The 22,455-nt window shown below is 40.9% G+C and overlaps 1 protein-coding gene across 4 annotated transcripts in view; it reads right to left on the bottom strand.

The window, feature by feature from the left end:
- The window catches only part of scyl2 (SCY1 like pseudokinase 2), a 57,710-nt gene that overhangs the window by 2,365 nt on the left and 32,890 nt on the right, over window positions 1–22,455 (bottom strand). For 3 of the 4 annotated variants that reach the window (XM_043708759.2, XM_087996992.1, XM_087996991.1), the window contains 10 exons: window positions 21,387–21,563; window positions 20,907–20,918; window positions 20,599–20,721; window positions 18,792–18,905; window positions 15,049–15,181; window positions 13,110–13,228; window positions 11,250–11,350; window positions 8,766–8,829; window positions 5,417–5,512; window positions 2,032–2,151 (listed from right to left, as the gene is read on the bottom strand). In XM_043708759.2, the coding sequence (XP_043564694.1) occupies window positions 2,032–2,151; window positions 5,417–5,512; window positions 8,766–8,829; window positions 11,250–11,350; window positions 13,110–13,228; window positions 15,049–15,181; window positions 18,792–18,905; window positions 20,599–20,721; window positions 20,907–20,918; window positions 21,387–21,563 (1,059 nt within the window). The remainder of the gene's footprint in view (window positions 1–2,031; window positions 2,152–5,416; window positions 5,513–8,765; window positions 8,830–11,249; window positions 11,351–13,109; window positions 13,229–15,048; window positions 15,182–18,791; window positions 18,906–20,598; window positions 20,722–20,906; window positions 20,919–21,386; window positions 21,564–22,455) is intronic. The other variant, XM_043708760.2, reaches the window with a different exon arrangement.

Raw genomic sequence — 22,455 nt, 5'->3', positions numbered from 1 at the left:
ATAAATGATTTGAATGAATCAGCCCACCTACATTTTCATAAGTTTACCCAGATGTCACAGAGACTGAAGGAGCTGTGGATAGTGAGGAAGGTTACCAAATGACGCTGCAGAATATAGATCAGCTGGAAAGCTGGACAGAGAAATAGCAGGTGGAGTTTAATCTGGACAAGTCAGAGGTGATGCATTTTGGGATGTCAGATGCAAGAGGAAAGTATACAATAAATGCTAGGACCCATAAGAGCACTGATATACAGAAGGAATTTGGGGTGAAAGTCCATAGCTGCCTGAAAGTGGCAATGCAAGAGGATAAGGTGGTAAAGAAGGCGTAATGCATGCTTGCCTTCATCAGTTAGGGCACTGAGTATAAAAATGACAAGTCATGTTACAGCTGTATAAAACTTTAGCTAGGCCACACTTTGATTATTGTGCATGGTTCTGATCACCACACCACAGGAAGGCTGTGGTGGCTTTGGAGAGGATGCAAAAGAGGTTTACCATGTTGGTTTGTGGATTGTGGTGTATGAGCCATAAGGAGAGGTTGGACAAACTTGGGTTGTCTTTGCTAAAGTGTTGGAGGTTGAGGGGTGGCCTGAAAGAAATATATAAAATTATGAAGAGCGTGGATAGTTGCATAATCTTTTTTCCAGGGTGGAAATGTCTAATAGTAGGCTTTAAGGTAACAGGGGAAATGTTTAAAGGTGTGTGAGGCAAGTTTTTTTTTCCACAGAGGGTAGTAATGTACCAGGACCACGTCAACAGGAGAAGTGATAGATGCAGATATGAAAGCAAAAATTAAGAAGCATTTACATAGATACATTGACAGGCAGGGATTAGAAGGATACAGATCATGTGCAGTCATATCGGATCAGTTTAGAATAGCAGCATGGTCAGCAAAGACATGGTGGGCCACTACAGGCAGTTGGTAAGAATCAACTACATGGCTGTGGGTTTAGAGTCACACTTAGAAAAAATGGCTCTGGATAGCTTCATGAAAAGTTGTAGGTTTGCTCGCTGAGCTGGAAGGTTCATTTCCAGACGTTTCGTTACCCTACTATGTAACATCTTCAGTGGGCCTCTGGGCAAAGCACTGTTCATAATTCCTGCTTTCTATTTATATGTTTGGGTTTCTTTGAGTTGGTGATGTCATTTCCCACAGTGATGTCATTTCCTGTTCTTTTTCTCAGGAGTTGGTAGATGGGGACAAGAACAGGAAATGACATCACCAACCCAAAGAAGCCCAAATATATAAATAGAAAGCAGGAATTATCAACAGTGCTTCACCCAGAGGCCAACTGAATAATACCTAGTAGGCTGACGACATGTCTGGAAATGAACCTTCCAGCTCAGCGAACAAACCTACAGCTAGAACTCAACCTGAGGTACAAATCTTCTCAAAACTCACCAGCTTCACCAAAGGCCATAAGTGAACCAGGTGGATTTTTACAACAATCCTGTAGTTCCATTGTCACTATTATAGATCACAGCTTTGTATTCTAGATTTTATTAACTGAATTTTTAAAATTTTGCAGGTGGAGTGGTGAGATTTGAATACATGTTTCCAAATCATTTGTCCAGGCATTGGGCTCACTACAGCAGTAATATAATCACGATTCTACCATATCTGGAGATAATATTTTATGATGATATCCAATTAAAATCTTTTCGTATTCCTCTTTGAAAATTCAAAGTGGCGCATCTACTGCTTTAAGGATATTAACTTGTACAAACTAAGCAAAGCATTTTATATAAAACAAAGTGCTGGAGAAACTCAGGAGGTCTGACAACATTTGTGGATAAAGGAACAGAATTAATGCTCTTTCAGAAGAGCTGGACTTGAAACGTTAACACTTTTTTTTCCCCAGATGTTGTTAGACCTACTGAGCTTCCCCAGCATTTTGTTTTTATTTCAGATGATCCACAGGATTCTAGGTTTATTTCAGCATTTTTTAAAAATGCATACATGGACAAATAAGTCAACGGTGAGGTTACAGACACGCTCCTGAGTGTGAAGTCAGCTTTGCAGAGACAAACCTGTTTGCTTGGGGCTGAAACTTGAACAGACTTTGGGGCAAGGGGTTGCTGACTTCGAAGTTTCTGAACCTGTTCCTGCTCTTTGGCCAGTCGCTGCTTCTCTTCCAACGTAAGGGAAGTCTGGTTCCAGGAAAGAAAATGTCTTAAGATTGTTTCACAGAAACCACAGAACTTTACAGTTCAGAACGAGTGGTCATTTGGATCCCCCACCTGTGCTGATGCTTTGAAAGAATGGTGCTTTCCCTTCAGAAAACAATTGGCCCACGAAATACAGAACTATTCATTACAACTATCCCATGAATCTACTCGACTTTCTGATAGTTAGCCCCCCAGCTCTTCTCCGAAAGGCCTAAGATTTTATTATTCAAACATGCAACATTAAAACATTTAAAACAGATTAAAACATTCCTAGTCCATGTACATTCACGCTGCTTGTTCTTCAGAGGTCTTATAATTTAGCATCAATTCTAATGCATGAGCAAAAGCAAAATCGGCAGATTTTAAAGATCTGGAATAAAAACCAAATTGAGTCAGGAGGAAGAAACTCTGTTCCTCTCTCCACAGATACTGCCAAATTTGCTGAGTTTCTCAAAACACACTGTTTTGTTCTTCCAGATCTCTAGTAAATGGGGTTGTGGTTGAATGTGATGGGGGAGGGGGATAGCAGGGGCAATATAAGAGGGTGTAGGTTTGCTCGCTGAGCTGTAGGTTTGATATCCAGACGTTTCATTACCTGGCTAGGTAACATCATCAGTGGCGACCTTCAAGTGAAGCGAAGCTGTTGTCTCCTGCTTTCTATTTATATCTTTCTCCTGGATGGGGTTCCTGGGGTTTGTGGTGATGTCATTTTCTGTTCGTTTTCTGAGAGGTTGATAGATGGCATCTAGATCTATGTGCTTGTTTATGGCGTTGTGGTTGGAGTGTCAGGCCTCTAGCAATTCTCTGGCATGTCTTCGCTTAGCCTGTCCCAGGATAGATGTGTTGTCCCAGTCGAAATGGTGGTTTTTTTCATCCGTGTGTAGAGCTATGAGGGAGAGGGGGTCGTGTCTTTTTGTGGCTAACTGGTGTTCGTGTATCCTGGTGGCTAACCTTCTTCCTGTTTGTCCTACGTAGTGTTTGTGGCAGTCCTTGCATGGAATTTTATAGATGACGTTGGTTTTGTCCATGGGTTGTACTGGGTCTTTTAAGTTTGTTAGTGTTTGTCGGTTTTCTGTATATGCAGGTTTGTAATTCTCCATCTAATTACAAGGGAGAGTTTGTAATTACAAACCTGCATATACAGAAAACCGACAAACACTGACCAAATACTCAACTACACCAGCAACCATCCCAACACACATAAACGAAGCTGTATCAGAACACTATTCCAACGAGCCACCACACACTGCAGCACAGACGAACTTCGGAAAACAGAGGAGAACTACCTATACAATGTATTCAAGAAGAACGGATAGTCAAAAAAACAGTGCGCAGATTCCTCAAGAACTAACCACGACAAGCAGACAAAACACAGCCAGAAACCCTAACTACCTTACCATATATCAAAGAAGTTTCAGAAATGAGAGCCAGACTACCGACACCCCTCGGGAACCCTAGTAGCACACAAACCCACCAACACACTCAAACAAAAACTAACAAACTTAAAAGACCCAGTACAACCCATGGACAAAACCAATGTCATCTATAAAATTCCATGCAAGGACTGCCACAAACACTACGTAGGACAAACAGGAAGAAGGTTAGCCACCAGGATACACGAACACCAGTTAGCCACAAAAAGACACGACCCCCTCTCCCTCATAGCTCTACACACGGATGAAAAAAACCACCATTTCGACTGGGACAACACATCTATCCTGGGACAGGCTAAGCGAAGACATGCCAGAGAATTGCTAGAGGCCTGACACTCCAACCACAACGCCATAAACAAGCACATAGATCTAGATGCCATCTATCAACCTCTCAGAAAACGAACAGGAAATGACATCACCACAAACCCCAGGAACCCCATCCAGGAGAAAGACATAAATAGAAAGCAGGAGACAACAGCTTCGCTTCACTTGGAGGTCGCCACTGATGATGTTACCTAGCCAGGTAACGAAACATCTGGATATCAAACCTACAGCTCAGCAAGCAAACCTCAACCTGAGCTACAAACCTTCACAAACCTTGCGGCAATAGAAGAACCATGTCAGGATGGCTCTGCCAGAATTCAGGGTCCAAAGGGGCTTCTCAGGAGCAATTAGGGCATTAGCTGGATGTCCACTCGAAAGAACTTTGTATCTGGTTCTGATGAATGGTCACTGGACTCAAAATATTAACTCTGTTTTACATTCCACAGATTCTGCTATAACTGCTGAGTTTCTCCAGCACTTTGTTTTTGTTAGATCTAAGGAGTTTAGAAAAGTAAGAGGCAACTTCATTGAAGCATACAAGATCCTGAGAAGTCGTGATTGTGGGAAGGATGTTTCCTCTTGTGGGAGACTTTAGAAAAATGGGTCATGTTTCAAAATAAGAAGGTGCCCATTTAAAATATACATCAGGATTATTTTCTTCCCACAGAGGGTCTTTGAGACTCTTTGGTGAGAATTTTAGAATATTTTTAAGCCAGAGCTAAACAGATTCTTGATATGTGAGGGAGGGGGTTAGAAGTTATTTGGCCAGGTGGAAATGAATCAGACCGGCCATGATATTATTGAATGGCTGAGCATACTTGAGAGACCTACTCCTGATCCGAGTTTGTATATTTGTGTGGATGTTCATGTGGAAGTATCACGCAGCCAATTCCATCTTTCAAGGAGGAACATTACAATGGATTTGGGATCTTCTACTGTCGGAAGGGCACTAACCTGATCACATGTGGAACCCCGACTGGCAGCACTGGATATCAAGCTGGTGTTGGGACCAAGTCTTGGAGCTAGAGACTCAATACCCAAAAAAAGGAAATTGCCATGACAAAAGGCTACAGCAGCGAACTCCATTCCTCTCAACACAGAGGGCTTCCCCTACTGTGAAGCTCTTCATTTTAACATTTTCAAAAGGCGTCAGGAAAGTAAATAGATACAGTGATGCTGTCACACTCGCCTGACTTCAACCGCAGTGGCGAGCTGTCCTGGCTGGGGTGCACTTTGGATCTTGCTGCTGACCCTATTGATTCTCTTGTTCCCAGAGACCAGCGAGGATTTTAAATTGGATTGGGCTCCCTGAGGCAGCTTCTTAATCAATCATTTCCATAAAAATCACAATTAATATCCAGCTACAGCTACCTCCAGCTTCTGACCCCGAATTGAGGCCAATGTCAGGATCATTACCCAACTGGGAAAATCCAGTCCCAGTCAAATGAAGGGCTAATTAGGGTGAACATCTAGTTTCAAGTACTTCTTACTTTGACTTGCTTCTGTGAATTGGAGACTGATCCATTCTCTTTCTTATTAGCTCCTGCATTTACATCCACACCGAAGCTTGTGAAGATCTTATTGATCTATTTTAGTGAAACAACAGAACAAATAAGAATACTGATGAGAACCATCATATAGAATACAAATGAGATTGAATCAGTTTGAATCTATCAGTCAAAGAATTCGAATAAAGCCTTTTCAGGTTTCAGAATCCTATGACCTATAGCAATTCCACCATTGTATCTGTGTGATTCTCACCCCTCAACCCCCACTGCCAAATCTAATCTCATTGACCTGCCCTTTTCAAATTCCCATTAGGATATTTATTTTCAAAGCTTCACCTGATCCTCTTAGATGATGTTTTAGTCTCTGCTTCAATGGCTACATGTGGTAAAGCATTCCAACTTCAGGATGGAAATATATTTGAACTATTCACTTGGATTCCTTTAGGAAGTTATGACATCTACTATTAGATCTGATTTGTTATTGGGTGTATCAGTACTCTCATATGTAAAGCTATCATCTATGCATCAATTCCAAACTCCTCTACCAATCCACTCTCCATTTAAAATGTTCACTTCCTTTGTGCATGGTAGCGAAGACTATAAATAGTTAATTGCAAACTAAGAAAATGAAACAAACACAGAATTCTGGAGATTCAAATAATTAACTCTGTTTCTTTCTCCCTAGATGCCGCCAGACATGCTAGTTTCTCCAGCATTCTCTGTGTTTGTTTCAGATTTCCAGCATCTGCAGGATTTTGCTTTTATTAAAATCAAATAAAGACTACCTGATGCAGCCTGGGGACTTTCTTTTTTAGTCATTCATGGGATGAGGGCATCACTGGCCAGGCCAATATTTATTGCCCATCTCTAATTGCCCAGGGGTAAGTTAAGAGTCACCCACATTGCTGTGGGTCTGGAGTCCCACATGTGCCAGACCAGGTAAGGATGGCAGTTTCCTTCCCTATTAGACTCTTAAATCCCGTTTTATGTTGAGTTCAAATTCCACCATCTGCCATGACAGGATTCGAACCCAGGTCCCAGAACAGAACCTGGGTCTCTTAGCTGTCGCCTTCCCCTGATAGAATAAGTTGAGAGTACATGATAATTTGAGTTTATGGTCAGTTCACAAGCTTGAATTTTTCAAAGGAGGTCAAAAATGCAATTTAATCTAAAAGGCAGGTATACTTCCCATAGACTGGAAAGTAACATTCACCATAGTGTCATTTAATGAAGTAACAGAAGCAGAGGCCAATCAGTCCATCATGCTATTAGATGAGTAAGGTCCCTGTTCTGTTCTCATAGTCCACTAGATTAGTTATCCAATTCTCTTTTTCATGTAACTGCTGAATCTGCTTCCATTATTGAGGTCTTCAGACACAATGTCATACTTCAGAAATGACAAAAATGATTTCTTAAAATGGGAGATAATTTGAAACTGCATTGAAATTCAAGAGAATCTCCAATCTTCAAGGTTCTTCAACTAAACATGGGCTGTGAACATCAATGAAAATATCAATGAAGCTCTTCAATCTTGCACTCATCAAGATCGACACAAGAACACCAAACTTTAATTATCACAACAATACACATGAGAGGAGAAAACAGTGCTGATTGGTTGGCAAGTCAACTCTGACTGGTCAAGGTGAAGATCTGAACCACAGAGGGGGGGGGGGGGGGGGGGGGGTCTTGCGGTCTCTCAATAAACACACCTGTAAATGATTCTTTGTCAATCACACAAGCAATCGTTTATTCTTTGATACGGCCGGGTCAGGAGACTCTGATCAGTCCAGAAGTATGAATACTCCTAGCCACCAAAAGAATCCAATGACTTACAGAGTTTGCATAGGGTTTATATACGTTGTTCATAGTCAGACATGGAGCATGATCGTTTGGTAACAAACAATCAAAACATGCGAGGCTATCGTGCATTTTTGTCTTAGCCTATCACAATTTCTTGTAAACAACCTGTTCTTAGAATCATCTTTGTCCTGCCTTGTGGTTAGGGTTAAACAGTTACTTCCACAATTAATCGGATCTACAACAGTCCAGGGTTTCTTGTTTCTGTCTGGTTCAGTGCAATTTAACAATGCAGAAGCCATTTTGTGCAGCTCCTTCAGCCATTTTGTCTGACCTCCCAGATGCCCACATCCTCAAAGGCATTGCCATGGAATAAACAGGCTAACTATTAGACCCACAAGCTCTTAAGTAATTCCAAAACATGTAAGAATTGAATATATTCATTATGTTTCCTGAGCAAAACCCAAACAAAACATCTAAGTTAGAGGTGACATCACAAATGCAGAGCTCTTGCTCAACAGCCCTCAGTGCGTTAATGACTTCACCCAAAATCAATTTATAGTAATCCAAGTTATAACCCTACTTATTTACACTTGGTAGAAGTGAAATACATTCACATGCAGGTACCAGTTTTCTACAAACAAAATAAATATGTTGCGCTTTATCGACATGACTTTCTGCATGAGTAAGGTATTCTGGACTTCACCCATCAGAAGAGATAGTTTCTCTGAATCCATACTATCAGCTCAATTATTATCTTAAGCATCTCTAAGAAATAACCCTCTGATTATCACTGGGCATACAAGTGTAGTATTCTATAATAAACTGGAATTTTGATGATAAAAACACATCCTTCTTGCTTGTCACTTACCTCTCTGTGTCACAATCTTATACTCATTTGTTTCCCAGGTAGTTACTACTGGTCATATCACTACATCATTAAAACTGTAAAGCGAGTCGTATTCACTGTTCATGCCTTCAAATGTGAAATGGAACAGTCATCATCATTAGCCTGTCTGGCATTTCCAATCAGGTTTATATTTGCCCCCTTCTGCTGCCTGCTCCTCCTCGGTTAACTCCCACTTTTGAGTGTCCTGTCTTCCCAGCCCACTGCAGATTCTTCTCCAGGATCCTGTACTTGATGGCCCAACACTTGCCTGAATGCTGTATAGACCACGACTTGCTGCTGACAGCGGTAACTTCAGCCTCACAATATAGCTCTCAAAAAGCTTCAAGTTCTTATAAACTTTGCCAAAGGCAGCTGGAGACAAAGACAATTAGTGGAAGATAGTGAAGGATATGGAAGGAGGGGGAATTCAAGGGTAGGATAAGGTACCAAACAGTTGAGTAAACTGGAAACAGCAAAAAAAGACTTATGCCGGAAGAACAGAGCCTCCAATAGTTCATCCAAAATTCTGCTGCACCCAATGTAACTCAGATTAATCCCAGTCATCCTTCACTCATACTGCTTGCTGACCATTATCTGGCTGATAGGCTGGACATTTCTGTTTATAGTCAAGCACTGTTACCTTACCTGAGTATCTTGGTTTTCCTTTGATTCAGTAACTTTATTGAACTGGCCAGGTAGATCCAAACTTCTAAAACGAAGAGACAAACGTCATTATTGTATTGATAAAGAAAGAACTTACATTCGCATAGTGTCTCTGATAATGCCCCAATGGATGAAATATGCAAGGAAATAATTTTGAATTGCAGCACTGTTTTAATACAGAAGAACACGAGCAAATTTATGCACAGCAAGCTCCCAGATACAGTAATAAAGACCAGTTAATATTATAAGGATGCTGTTTGTGGAAAACTCTGCAGTATCAATATGTTGTCTGGTTAGCAAAGATTAAAATCCCAAAGAGTGGATGAGAATACCTTGCTTTTTGATTTGTGGTTAAAATCTACCATTGAGCGATTTCCTTTTTAATTCAGCATTTCTTTACAAAAATAAAAACAAATCTGAAAATCATAGAACAACCCTCAAAAGATTTGACTGATTGTTCCTGTTCCAGCTCAATAAAAGAACCATTGATTTTCTACCACTCACTTGTTCTTTCCGAATTAAACCTGTATCTGTTTACTTTCTAAGTATAGCATTTACTTCCTGTTTGCAATTGCATCGATACCGCCTTCACCCCTTCAGGCAGTGCATGCCAGATTAAAGCTTGCTATATCAAATAAATAGTTTCATCGCCCCTCTAATCTTATAGCTAATTCAATCTGTGATCCCTGGTTACTAATGCCAGTGAAAACTGTCTTCACTTATTGTAGAAGAGAGTTAAACATGAGGACGCGAAATTTCAGACTTGCACAAGCCATCATTGGCTCTAAAATTGAGAGAAGAGAGTGAGGGAGGTGTGTGTGTGGTAAATGGTAAAAGGACAGGATAATTTTTACAACTCCTATGTTTTTATAAGACATAAGTGGTTTCAATGTCACATATTCAGGGATTACATAATATCTTACTGTACTGAACAGGCAATGTGATGGCTTGTGTGTATTTTTGCTAGCCTATTCATACAGTGACCCAGGTCATGTTCTGGGGATACAAGTTCAAATTCTGCCATGGCAAATGATTGAATTGCAATTCAATAAAAATCCTGAATAAATAGTCAAATGAAGCATGAAACCACCATTGATGGTCAGAAAAACTTACCTGGTTCACGAGTGTCCTTCATGGAATGAAACTGCCATCCTTACCTGGTCTGGCCCACATGCGACTGCAGAGACTTTTAACTACTTTCTCGGCAATTGGGAATGGGCAAATGCTAGCCTGACCAGTGATGCTCATGTCATACAAACATATAAAAACAGTTCGGATCTGAACTGGATGTTGAATCTTTACTACATGCTTCAATGTACCTCTCTGACCTCTTCCAAGATGGACTGAGAACACACTTGTTCAGAAGAGATCAGATTCAAAGTTGTTTTATTTTACTGCAAGTGAACATTGTGAACAATAAATACAACTACATTTACTTAGATCTCACTTAACTTTATGCGTAATAAACAAAGAATGTGTGTGGCCATCTTATTTGGCTGACAAAGTTAAGAGCTAACTTTGCTCTGACAAGCTAAATCTTTCACAGCTGTGTATGTGCAGTCTTCTTGACTCTACAATTTTTTTCTGAACCTATTTGCTTGCCTTTATTTCTACTACAGCATTTTGTTTTAAGTCAGTATGTTCAGTCAAAAGGGGCCAGTAACGCGACAACACATCAAGTGTCTTATCGACTATCAACCAAGATTAATGCATTGCTGATTATTTTAATGTCTGGGGAATAAAATATTGCCATTGTACATGTAGCAATCTTCCCTTTCCTTCATTTGTAAGAATACATGTGGACATAAAAATTACCATCCTCATCTCCTCGAGACTGCTCTGCCATTCAATAAGATCACGGCTCATTCGCTCCTATCCACTCCCTGCTTAGCAAGAATCTACCCACCTCTGTTTCCAAAATATTCAAAGGTTTCTGCTTTCACCACCTTTTGAGGAAGAGAGTTTCAAAGACTCATGCTCCGCTGCAAGAAAACAAATTCTCATCTCTGCCCTAAATGGATGACCTCTTATTTTGAAACAGAAATCCCTAATTCTAGATTCTCCCACAAGGGTAAACATCTTTTCCAAGTCCACCCAGTCAAAATCCCTCAGGATATTATTGTTTTAATAACCCAACTTTTAAAATTAACCTTTCTTTCTCTCCCACAAACACTTTGTGCAAAAACTGGTCAAAAAAATTTCTGAAATTTGACACTGCAATTTCTCTAGTTACCTTTATTACCAGTTGGTGACACAAGAACAGTTTAATTTGGATAGATATGGTTGCAAAAAGATTGCCTGGATTTGCTGTTCACAACTGACAAGAGCTTTCTCTCTCTCTCTCTCTCTTTCTTTTGAGAGTTGTAGAAGCTCATGAGTAATTGTTGTGCCTTGTTATTACTCTGTGGCACAAGCAGATTGCAGACAGTCACAGTGAACAAAAAGCATAGTGCGAGCACTCATTACCTCTGTTGTTCTTGCATGTGGTGTAGCTGTTCCAGTTTGGTCTTTTGCTCAGCCTCCAACTTACTTAACATTTCCTTGATCACTCCCATAAAGGAGTTAAACTATATTAAAAAAAAGAGAAATCAATGGGTTTTCTTTTGGAAATCATACAAAGAGAAATACGAAAAAAGATACAAGACAATTCAGCAATCCTGCGCTGACCATGGGAAGCAGGGGTTGGAGAGTCGACACCAGCACTATTGGTTCTGTCTCAGGTTGAAGTCCAGTCCAGCAAGATCCCCCGTAGGAACATATCCTAAAGAACATGGAGAGCAAAAGAAAATCCATGTGGACGAGCCCCTTTGGTGTTGAAAAGAGAATCTTTCTGAAGTCCTTGCTCAAGAAGTGCAGGAAGGCTGCAATTTTTTTGAAAGATTGTATGATTATGTTGCTTCAGCTGTAACAAAGACATTCTCTGCAAAAATGACAGCCACAAAATAAAGTTCTGCAAACATAAAGAAATTAGGGACTATCTTGCCTTCTTGTATATGAAAGCTGTTTTTTTTAATGGAATCCCACCAGTGTGGAAGCAGGCCATTTGGCCCATTGAGTCCACAATGACCCACCAAACTGCATTCCACACAGACTCACCCCAAAAGCCTGCAACCCTGCATTCCCCATGGCTATCCCATCTCACTTACACATCCCTGAGCATACGATGGTCAATTTAACTTGGCCAATCCACCTAACCTGCACATGTTTGGACTGTGGGAGGAAAGTGGAGCACCCAGAGGAAAGACACACAGACACTGGGAGAATGCGCAAAGTCCACACAGAGTTACCAGAGGATGGAATCGAACCCGGGTCCCCGGAGCTGTGAGGTAGCAGTGTTAACCACTGAGCCACCACCGTGCTGCCCTACTTATTAATAATAATGCATGGTGTAAGGTGACAGCACACTAATACCAATGAAGTATGTCATAAATTAATAGGCAAGACCCAACTTGACACTGAATTGAGATACTCAGAGGACTTCTCTCGACTCAGATATCTTGATGGGCATATTGGACACCTGTTGCATACATAATGAACTGTGTACAAATCCAGTTGGTATTGGAAACATGGTTTATTGCCAATGCCTCCTAAACTTTTTGCCTTTGTGAGAGAGAGAGAGAGAGAGAGCGAGAGACAAACAGAGAGAGAGGGAGGGAGAGGGAGAGGGAGAGGGAGAGGGAGAGGGAGAGGGAGAATACAACTCTTTTGACTAGCTCACAGCTCCGCAGCAGCCAGTACTGCCTCAGAATGGGCAACCCAAAGTTCAGCACATAACCCCACTTGGGATTCCAACTTTCACTTTGGAAAGCCCTGGTTTACTGTCCTTGTTGAATATTTAAAACTCCTAAGATACATTAGGCACAGCTTAAACAGAATGCTCCAAGGCATTTTTAATTGACCAAAGTATTCAATTCATTGCTATTTTAGTTTAGTTACTTTGGGCTTATAATCAGCAGACATATAATTCAAATGATTTTAAGAGAAAAGATCCTGGAGAAGAGATTCATTTGCATAGCCAGTTTATTGTGCCAAATTTTATGCTGGTTCTTTGGAATAGGCAGTGCAGAAATAAATAGAACTTATCACAAAAGCTTTCACATCTATAACCTGTCCTACATAAATCTTAAATGCCAAGGGTATCACAATTCAGTAAAAATTAAAACTAAGTATTGCAGGCTAAGGCTAAACATTGAGGACTTCTGAAACAAGTCAATCTTTTCTTCTTACAAACAAGAAAAATCCATGATGCATTCGTTCTGAAAGCTTGCAACAAACTGAAAAATAAGATTTTCAACAGCACAGAAAGAGCAGTAGAGGTGGTCTGACCTGGTTCAGATTCAGATTGTTGTCAATGCTGAGGGGTATAAGGTGTGGTAGCACTTTTGAAGCCAACTGCTCTTTGGTAATTCCCAGCTTCTTGTGGCTGAAAGTACATTTGTAGATACCTGAAAAACAAAAGTCAATAAACATTTGTTAAAACTTACTGTCAAATATTCTTCCTTTCTTACAAGCAACACCAGCAGCAAGAAGTGTAAAAACATAGAAAATAGGAGGATTAGGCCAGTTGGTCCTTTGAATCTGTTCCACTGTACAACGTGATCCTGGCTGACCATCACCACCCAACCAACCTTCAAGTTCCCCGCTAAGCCACTTACCATCCTGAGTTGGAAATATATCAGGTTCCTTCAGTGTCGCTGGATCAAAATCCTAGAACTCCCTCCCTAATGGTATTGTGGGTCAACCCCCAGAGGGTGCACCACAACTGTTCATGAAGGCAATTCACCACCACCTTCTCAAGGGCAATAGGTGCTGGCCAGCCAGCGATTGCCAAATCCCACAAATGAATAAAATAAATCATCATAAAATCAATACTCTCTTCTCACTTTCTTCAAAGATTCTTTGATCTCTTTTGTCCTAACAACTATATCTATCTCCTTCTTTAAAATATTCAATGTCTTGGCCTCAAGCATTTTCTGTGTCAGAGTGTTCCACAGGCTCCCCACCCTCTGGGTGAAGACACTTCCCCTCATCTCAGTCACAAATAGCCTACCCCATATCCACAGACAGGAACCCCCTGGTTCTGGACTCCCCAGTCATCGGGAACATCTTTCCTGCATTTATCCTGTCTAGTCCTATTAGAATAGTTTAGGTTTTTATGACATCCTAATTATACTACAAAATTCCTGTGAATATAGTCCCATCTGATCCAGTCTGCCTTCATGTGTCAGTCCTGGGATACCAGGAACCAGACTGGCACATCTTCATTGCCCTCTCACCATAGCTAGAACACAGTTTTGGGGGACCCCAAAACTGCACACAGTACTCCAGATAATGGTCTCAACCAAGGCCCTGTATAACTGCAGCAAGACCACCCTGCTCCGATACTCAATCCTCTCACTATGGAGACCAACACTATGCCTGCTGCACCTGCATGCTTACTTCTAGCAACTGGTGCACAAGGATACGGAAGTCTCAATGCACTCCCTCGCTCCCAGCCATCCCCATCCAGATAACAATCTGCCTTTCTAATTTTGCTACCAAAGTCAATAATCTCACATTTATCCACAATATACTTCACATGCCATGTATTTTCCCACCCACTCAACTTGTCCAAGTCACAATGAAACATCTCTGCATTTACCTCACAGCTCTCCCTCCCACACAACTCTGTGTTGCCTATCTCCCAGAATTTGAATTTCAGATACCTACCTGGATGCAGGAAGGCCAGAAATATTAGTGTAAAAGAATATAGTCAAATATTAATTACTATGGGGAGGGTGCAGGGAAAGAAAGGAAGCAATAAAAATAAAGCAGACAGACTGAAAGATACAATTCTACATTTCTCAAACATGTCAAAGTGCTTTTGACTGATGACACTGGAAAACAAGGGCAGAAATAGCAGAGAAAGCAATCATCCCATCATCCTGGATTTGATTCAAAACTCGGTTCCCAGAGATGAACAATTCAAGGATATCCAAAGGTGCATCTCCTACAACTGCAGAGATCTTCTGCAATTTAAGTATTTGTTTCCATTAATTGAAAAATAGTCTGTTTCATAATGTTCTAGCGAACCACCCTGGAGGCTGGCAGGGGTTGGGGGATGGGGGGGGGGATGGGGGGGGGGGGGGGGGGGGGGATGGGGGAGGTTAGATTATGTTAAAGGCAAAAAACAAACAAAAATTATTTGGTTGTTACTCAAGTCATTTGAAATAACGAATTCAACTTTTAGAAATGCTATATTGTAAATTGTTCCAAATGGTCTCACCTAAAATTCCCATGAGAACTGCAGGCTCCCGGGATGGAATCTGCTGCAAAAAAGGAAAGATCTCATCCAGAACAAACCACTTGTCCAAGTACTCCAGGAGCTTGCCGAGACAAACCAGTGAATTTACACGCACCTGCAGTGATTGGAAACAGAAAGAAAGACCAGGTAGCTCACAGATGAATGTCTAGTAGAAAAAGTTCAACTATTACTGCTGCCTCATTAAAAAACTTCACCAAATTCATCCAAGCTTACCCTGCAGTGAGCAGCTGAGTTGATGAATCCAAATAGGTCCCAGCTTCAAGCTCAAGTGATCTGTACTTAGTTTGATTAAATTAGATCACTTACAGTGTGGAAACAGGCCCTTCGGCCCAACAACCCCACACCGACCCTCCGAACAGTAACCCATCCAGACCTATTTCCCTCTGACTAATGCACCTAACACTATGGGCAACTTAGCATGGCCAATTCACCTGAAATGCACAGCTTTGGACTGTGGGAGGAAATCAGAGCACCCGGAGGAAACCCACCTAGACACATGGAGAATGTCTGTGTGGAGTTTGCACAGTCACCCGAGGCTGGAATCAAACCTGGGACCCTTGTGCTGTGAGGCAGCAGTGGTAACCACTGAGCCAACGTGCCACCCCAAATTGTGGTCTTGGTTGGTGTGTGTGATATAGTAGAATGTGAGGACTACAGATGCTGAAGATCACAGTCGAGAGCATTGATAGTGGCTGGTTGACATTTGCAATTAACACCAGTTTAATTCATGGGAGGGTGGGGGCATTTTAAGATAAAGTAGAGTTATAGAGGTCTACAGCACAGAAAATTGTGCCAGAGATATTTAAGAGATGTAGACAGCCAAGGCTCTGATTCCTGTGCTAATATTGTGCACGTTCACCCATATAACACACCAGTGTCAAGAGTGTGGTGCTGGAAAAGCACAGCAGGTCAGGCAGCATCCGAACAGCAGGGGAGTTGACGTTTTGGACTTATGCCCGAAACGGTGATTCTCCTGCTCCTCGGATGCTGCCTGACCTGCTGTGCTTTTCTAGCGTCACTTTCTTGACTGTGATCTTCAGCATCTGCAGTCCTCACATTCTCCTATATCACACACACCAACAAAGACCATAATTTGGCAGAGCACAGGTTTCCCTTGCAGTTGAATAGTCTGTCAATGGTCGTTGCCAGACTGTGGCCACATGGGGTGACCAACGAACTATCACTTGCTCCCACAAAGAATGGAGTAAAGGTATACTAAGAAATTGACGATTAGCCTGAAATAGTGTTTCTGTCTTGTAGCCTTTAATCAGGCAATTTCACAGCAGCACTTGTTAAACAAAGCAGACTGTAGATTGCAAGCTTCTGAAAAATGCTGAATCATGTTTTTCATCATAATCTAAGAATCAGCAAAATTACCTAAACTACAGCATGTTGTATTTATAAAGGAATCATCAAGGTTTCTAAATGTTGATGAACCCCAACTGAATTATCGTCAAACAAGATTGTAACAAATTACAATAGCTACAAACAGCTACTGGGCCAGAAAATAATTTTGATTAATTTGAGGGTAGAGGTCTCGGTTTCACGTCTCATTCCATAACAAAAAATATCAAGGCCAAGAATGAAGTGAAAAACCAAGGAAATACTGCACCATCGGTAGTGCTGGATGAAATGTTAAACCAAAGCCTGTCTGGTAGCTTACGTGGATGTTAAAGATATCCTGGCACTATTTTTGAAGAGCAAGGGATTTCCTTACCCTGATCAATGTTTGTTACTCAACCAAAATCACCTTTCATCAAAAAGCTGATCACCACCACCAGGTTGACGCTTAAGCTTATGATGCAGCACTTGGTTATTGCATTTCCTACAATACATCAGTGATTACATTCCAAAAATATTTATTAGGGTGCAAAGCATTTTGGGATACCCTAAAATTATGACACATGCTATGTAAATGTGTAGCAACCACATTTTTTTGGGAACAAAAACCAGAAAAATGAAACTTTTAGATAATGTCTGGGTGCAGAGAGTTTACTATGTGACTCTAAGGTCTGAAGAGGAACAGTGTTCTACTCACTTATTGTTACAAATGGTCCTGAGACCTTTGGAAAAGCAGGGCTGTTTGGAGGGGGGAGGTGGTGACATAGTGGTAATGTCACTGGACGAAGAATCCAGAGAGCCGGGCTAATGTTCTGATGACACAGGTTTCATTCGCACCATGGTGGAAACTGAATTCATTCAACTAAAACTGGAATTTTAAAAAAGCTAGTCTGATGGTGACCATGATCAATTATCATAAAAACCCATCAGCTTCACAAATATCCTTTAGCGAAGAAAGTCTGCTGTCTTTACCTAAAATAAGACAAGAACTGCAGGTGAAAAATGTGTTGCTGGAAAAGCTCAGCAGGTCAGGCAGCATCCAAGGAGCAGGAGAGCAGGAATCCTGAAGAAGGGCTTATGCCCGAAACGTTGATTCTCCTGCTCCTTAGATGCTGCATGACCTGCTGCGCTTTTCCAGCAACACATTTTTCAGCTCTGATCTCCAGCATCTGTAGTCCTCACTTTCTCCAAGAACTGCAGGTGCTTGAGATCTGAAACTAAGACATACATTGCTGGCGAAACTCAGCAGGTCTGGCAGCACCTGCGGGGAGAAAGCAAATTAATATTTCAAGTTCGGTGAATCTTCATCAGAACTTCTGCCAAAACTGCTGAATTTCATCATCAATTTGTATTTTTGTTGCTGTCTTTACCTGTTCTGGCACACATGTGAACCCAGACCCACATCAATTAGGTTGACTCTTAACTGCTCTCTGAGCAATGAGCAATAGGCAATAAATGCTGGTCTAGCCATGAATGCTGACATCTCTCAAAATTTGGATGGATTTGTCACTTTTGCTCGACAAACAATGGAATTAATCTTTGAACTGATCATTTCTGTTTTACCACAGATTGGTGGTGCAGTTGAAAAGAGACTCCCATTAACCCTGCAGCTCTCTCTCTCTCAGAACAGAAAATATACTTACAGTTATGGAGGAATTTGCAAAAAAATCACGCTCTCTTGCCCCCATTCTAAATAAAACACACTCATCAAATACTCTGAGAACTGAACTGTGAACTCAATCAAAGATCTGAGTCTAAGTAACTTGAACCAAAGATTGTTCATTGCCCTGTGACAGCAATGTGATCTCACTGGCACAGATCAACAGAACTGTGAGCAAGTCAGCTCACTGCATCCTTGTGGTCTGGATTTTTAATACACAAGACTTTCTTTTTGCCCATTGTTATTCCCATCTATATTTTTCTGCAGAGCTACATCTCTCATCTTGTCTTATCTGTCTGTGAACGTGTGTGACTTTAGGTTGAAAGGAATATAGTTTAAATTTGACAGTTTTAGTGAATAAATTGTTGTGCTGCTGGTTAAAGATTATGTTAGCTCATAATAAATATGCTTTTGTATTTATTGATAAAATCTGGTGGGAGTATATTGGTTTGCCTGAGGTAACAGTAAAAATAAAGCAACTTAACCACTTTGGTGATTCAACTGGACATTCACATTTTTGGATCATCACACTCACATGTGGGACATTTGGGTGGAATAATGGGACCTCATTACCTCAGTGTACACCTTCTGTCAGAGTAATAACAAATACAGAGTTTTTTTCAAATTAATAGGAGTAACGGGCTAGGTTTATCAAGTTGTTTTATCTGAATGATAATGGTTGCAGGAATACAGGTGCACTTACCGCAAGGGAAGAGGTCTGTAAACTAGCACTCTTAATACGTGGTATTAAAGCATTCTTCATGGATGGATAATCTATCAAGTTCGCAAACGTGGGAATTATGTTGAGACAAAGTTCCTAAAAGACAAAGAAAATAACTGAGCACATATTCACAATCATCACAGCAATCACTATTTTTTTTAATGGTTGATTAGAGTTAAGTATAAAAACAGTTTATCCTCATGAGCCCAAATACAGTTAATTAAATGAAGCAATCCTGAATTCTTAAGTATGTCTAAGCCTCAGACTCTTACGAAGCAGAACCTGGGCATTCAAGTGTTGTGTATCCTTCTACTACACCCCTGCCTGTGAGAGATATGAAACAGTACCCACATTTGCCTTCTCGGATGCATTTCAAAAGTTCCAGAGTTGCTACTCACAGAGGATGGAGGGACTACCTAGGATTTCCTGGTCAATATATATCCCTCAATTAACAATACTGAAAACAAATTACTGGATGATCATCACATGGTAGGTCAAAGTTGACTGCTAAATTTCCATACATTACAGAAGTGACAATATTTCAAAAGCACTTTACTGGTTCGGAAGCATTTTAGAATATTCTGATAGAATGCAAAGTGTTATTAAAAAGGTCATTTTTACTGTTGTTTATAGTACCGACGTACAGCAGAACATTGCCAAAACTTGTGGACTCAGCTTTTGCAACAGAGAAAATTCTATATTCAAGCCACCGCTGAAGTAAAGCCACTTATTTTCCTAACCTCCCTTGACTCTTCATTCCAAATTTCTCGCATCTTTTTAAATATCATTGGCCACTGAAAATGAATTTTCCCAAAGTATGCCACAAGAGTTCCTCACAGAGGCCCATGAATAACGAACCTGGAGAACAGGTTGCCAGATTGTGGAATGAAAATCAGCTCATTCATTGCCGTCAAGCCAAACTGTTATTGGACTGCAAAGCAACCACCTCATACAAAAGGAAGGCACTGCATATTGTTAACAAGGACCAGAGTGACTTTCTGGATTACTTAAGGGAAATGAAGAGGAAGCTCCCAAATTTTGGATTGAGTACTTTATCTGGCCTCTCCCAGGAAATACCACAGCTTCTTGTGGAATGGCAGGTCAGAGCCATGGAGATATTAATGTTCATGTATCAGAAACTGAGTAGCACAGAATGAAAGAACAAGTGGGTCTTTTTTTTAATCTACCATGAGAAAGTGATGTCATAGGTTCACACAATCTTGAAGATCTCTATGATTTAAATCAGTGAGGTCCATTTAAAAAATGCCTCAAAACTTCAAGTTTTTCATCAAAACTGTAAGCTCTCATTCCTGGCAAATTACACCGATGTTGTATTTATCCAGTGCTTTTACATATTTGCTGAGCTGTAGCCTAATACACATTAGATCCTTGTGTTTTTTAAACATTCTACTCCTTTAGACAAGTAATCGACAGACTATCAGCCTGCATACCTTGTGGACTTACTGCAAATTATAAGTGTAGGTTAAAATAGTACTTTGAGTTCAGTTTATGAGAAATTCAGAGCTGAAAAGGATCATGGAAGCATGTTTGACACCAACCTTGACAAGAAAATCCAAGATATATTTGAAAAAGCAGCTTCAGAAGGCTCCAACAGAGGAACTGGTGTAATTAGCTTTAAATGCTAGCACTGGCATGATTAAAGGGATTTACAATTCAAGATTTTTTTTTAAAAAAGATATTATTTATGCACATTATGTGGCAATTGCTGCAGCATACAACTTGGTGCCAGGATGCCCCAGATCACTCCATGTCCTTCAAAAAGCCATACCTGAATCTGAATTGATGGTGCTTCTAAGGCCCTGTATATCATGGGTAAAACTGTGTTCTTGATATCTTCTGGTGGAGTTTTAGTCAATAGCAAATCCATCTTTTGCAAGAAGATCAGCAAAACCTATACCAATCATGAAAATATGTTAAGAAAAAAAAAGCAATGTCAAGTGATTCGCTTTCTGCTTCAACAAACGTAGCAAAGTGCAAGAAAATAAAGAAAAGCAGAAATCCTGTTTAAAATGCAACAGCCAACAGTGCCCCCGCTTTTTAAAAAATTATATACTTCATGATGTACATCAAACTCACCATGTTGCTAGCCTGAAGCATGAAAAGCAAAAGGATAATTTACTAACTTGGAACTTGCAACACACAGGAAAGAGCATCACAAAAGTTTTTAAACAAGCATAACACATACTATAGAAAACCAATTCTTAACAGCTGAAATTCCACACAGACCAAAATATAGCAAAGTCTTCATAAAAAGCAATATCACAATCAACATGCAGTTGCAAAATCACAGGGCAATTAGGTCTCAGAGGGATGAATGTGAAGCCAACTTAATCCAAGATCAGTCAACAGCATAAACTGAACAGGTATCATGCGCAAAACCAAATGAAGCCCCTCTAAGCACACCCATTGATCACTGAGTCAGAATGACTGTGGGGACAACTGGTTACAATTACTCGATTATTCAGCTTGCAGATGTTGTTGAACTGCTCAAGTACATGACAGAAAATACTCCTGTTGCTGAAGGGTTTGTGGTTTCCCGGTCGTGACTTCTGATACCTGAATGGGTTCCTGGAGCCGGAAAACAGGAACGAGGTCAGGGAGAATCAGTTTGATGTACTCCTCTTTGGTACACTCTTCAACAATGAGAAGGACGTTGGGTAGGACAAAGGGAACCATATCCGGATTCACAAATTCCGAAGTCAAGCTTGGCAAAATGCGTTGTATTACAACTCGCTGGAATCAAGGAGTAGGAAGATGATTAATATATTTGACACTGCATTCGAATGCAAAGAAACTCACTGAATCAATGGGACAGATTGATAAATATGTCCCTAACACAAATTCTGGTTAGTCTTATCTGTAAATTATACAAAGAACCAAATTAACTGTCGCGAACAGGCAGTTGAACTTTTGTAGAGATGAGGGAGTGGAACCAGAGTTGGGAATGCTGACAATTTCCCATAATTGTTGTGTGTGTTGATCTTTGACAATGGTTTTACATTACATTACATTACAGATTACATTACATTACAGTGTGGAAACAGGCCCTTCGGCCCAACAAGTCCACACCGACCCGCCAAAGCGTAACCCACCCAGACCCTTACATTTACCCCTTACCTAACACTATGGGCAATTTAGCATGGCCAATTCACCTGACCTGCACATCTTTGGACTGTGGGAGGAAACCGGAGCACCCGGAGTAAACCCACGCAGACACGGGGAGAACGTGCAAACTCCACACAGTCAGCCGCCTGAGGCGGGAATTGAACCCGGGTCTTTGGCGCTGTGAGGCAGCAGTGCTAACCACTGTGCCACCGTGCCGCCCACCATACCTTTAAGCTACTTTGAGGGTACAAGACAAATGGCAATTATTCACCCATGGCTGACAGAGATCTGAAATTAGCCAAGGATACTTAGACAGCACTTTCCATCTAGAAGCACAAGGTTGGCAGATACACAGGAAGACCACCATTCAGAAGTTCCCCACCAAGCCACTCACCATACTGACTTGGAAATATATCATTGTTCCTTCAGTGATGCTCAGTCAAAATCCTGGCATTGCCTCCCTAAGGGTACTGTGGGTCTACTGATAGCACAAGGCCTACAGTGGTTTAAGAAGGCAGCT

Source organism: Chiloscyllium plagiosum, unplaced genomic scaffold, assembly GCF_037043375.1.
Source record: "Chiloscyllium plagiosum isolate Xiang-an unplaced genomic scaffold, Cpla_swu_hap1 HiC_scaffold_19, whole genome shotgun sequence".
Classification (NCBI taxonomy): Eukaryota; Metazoa; Chordata; class Chondrichthyes; order Orectolobiformes; family Hemiscylliidae; genus Chiloscyllium; species Chiloscyllium plagiosum.
Note: the sequence above shows the minus strand (reverse complement) of the source record. Positions and strands in the feature narration are given on the sequence as shown.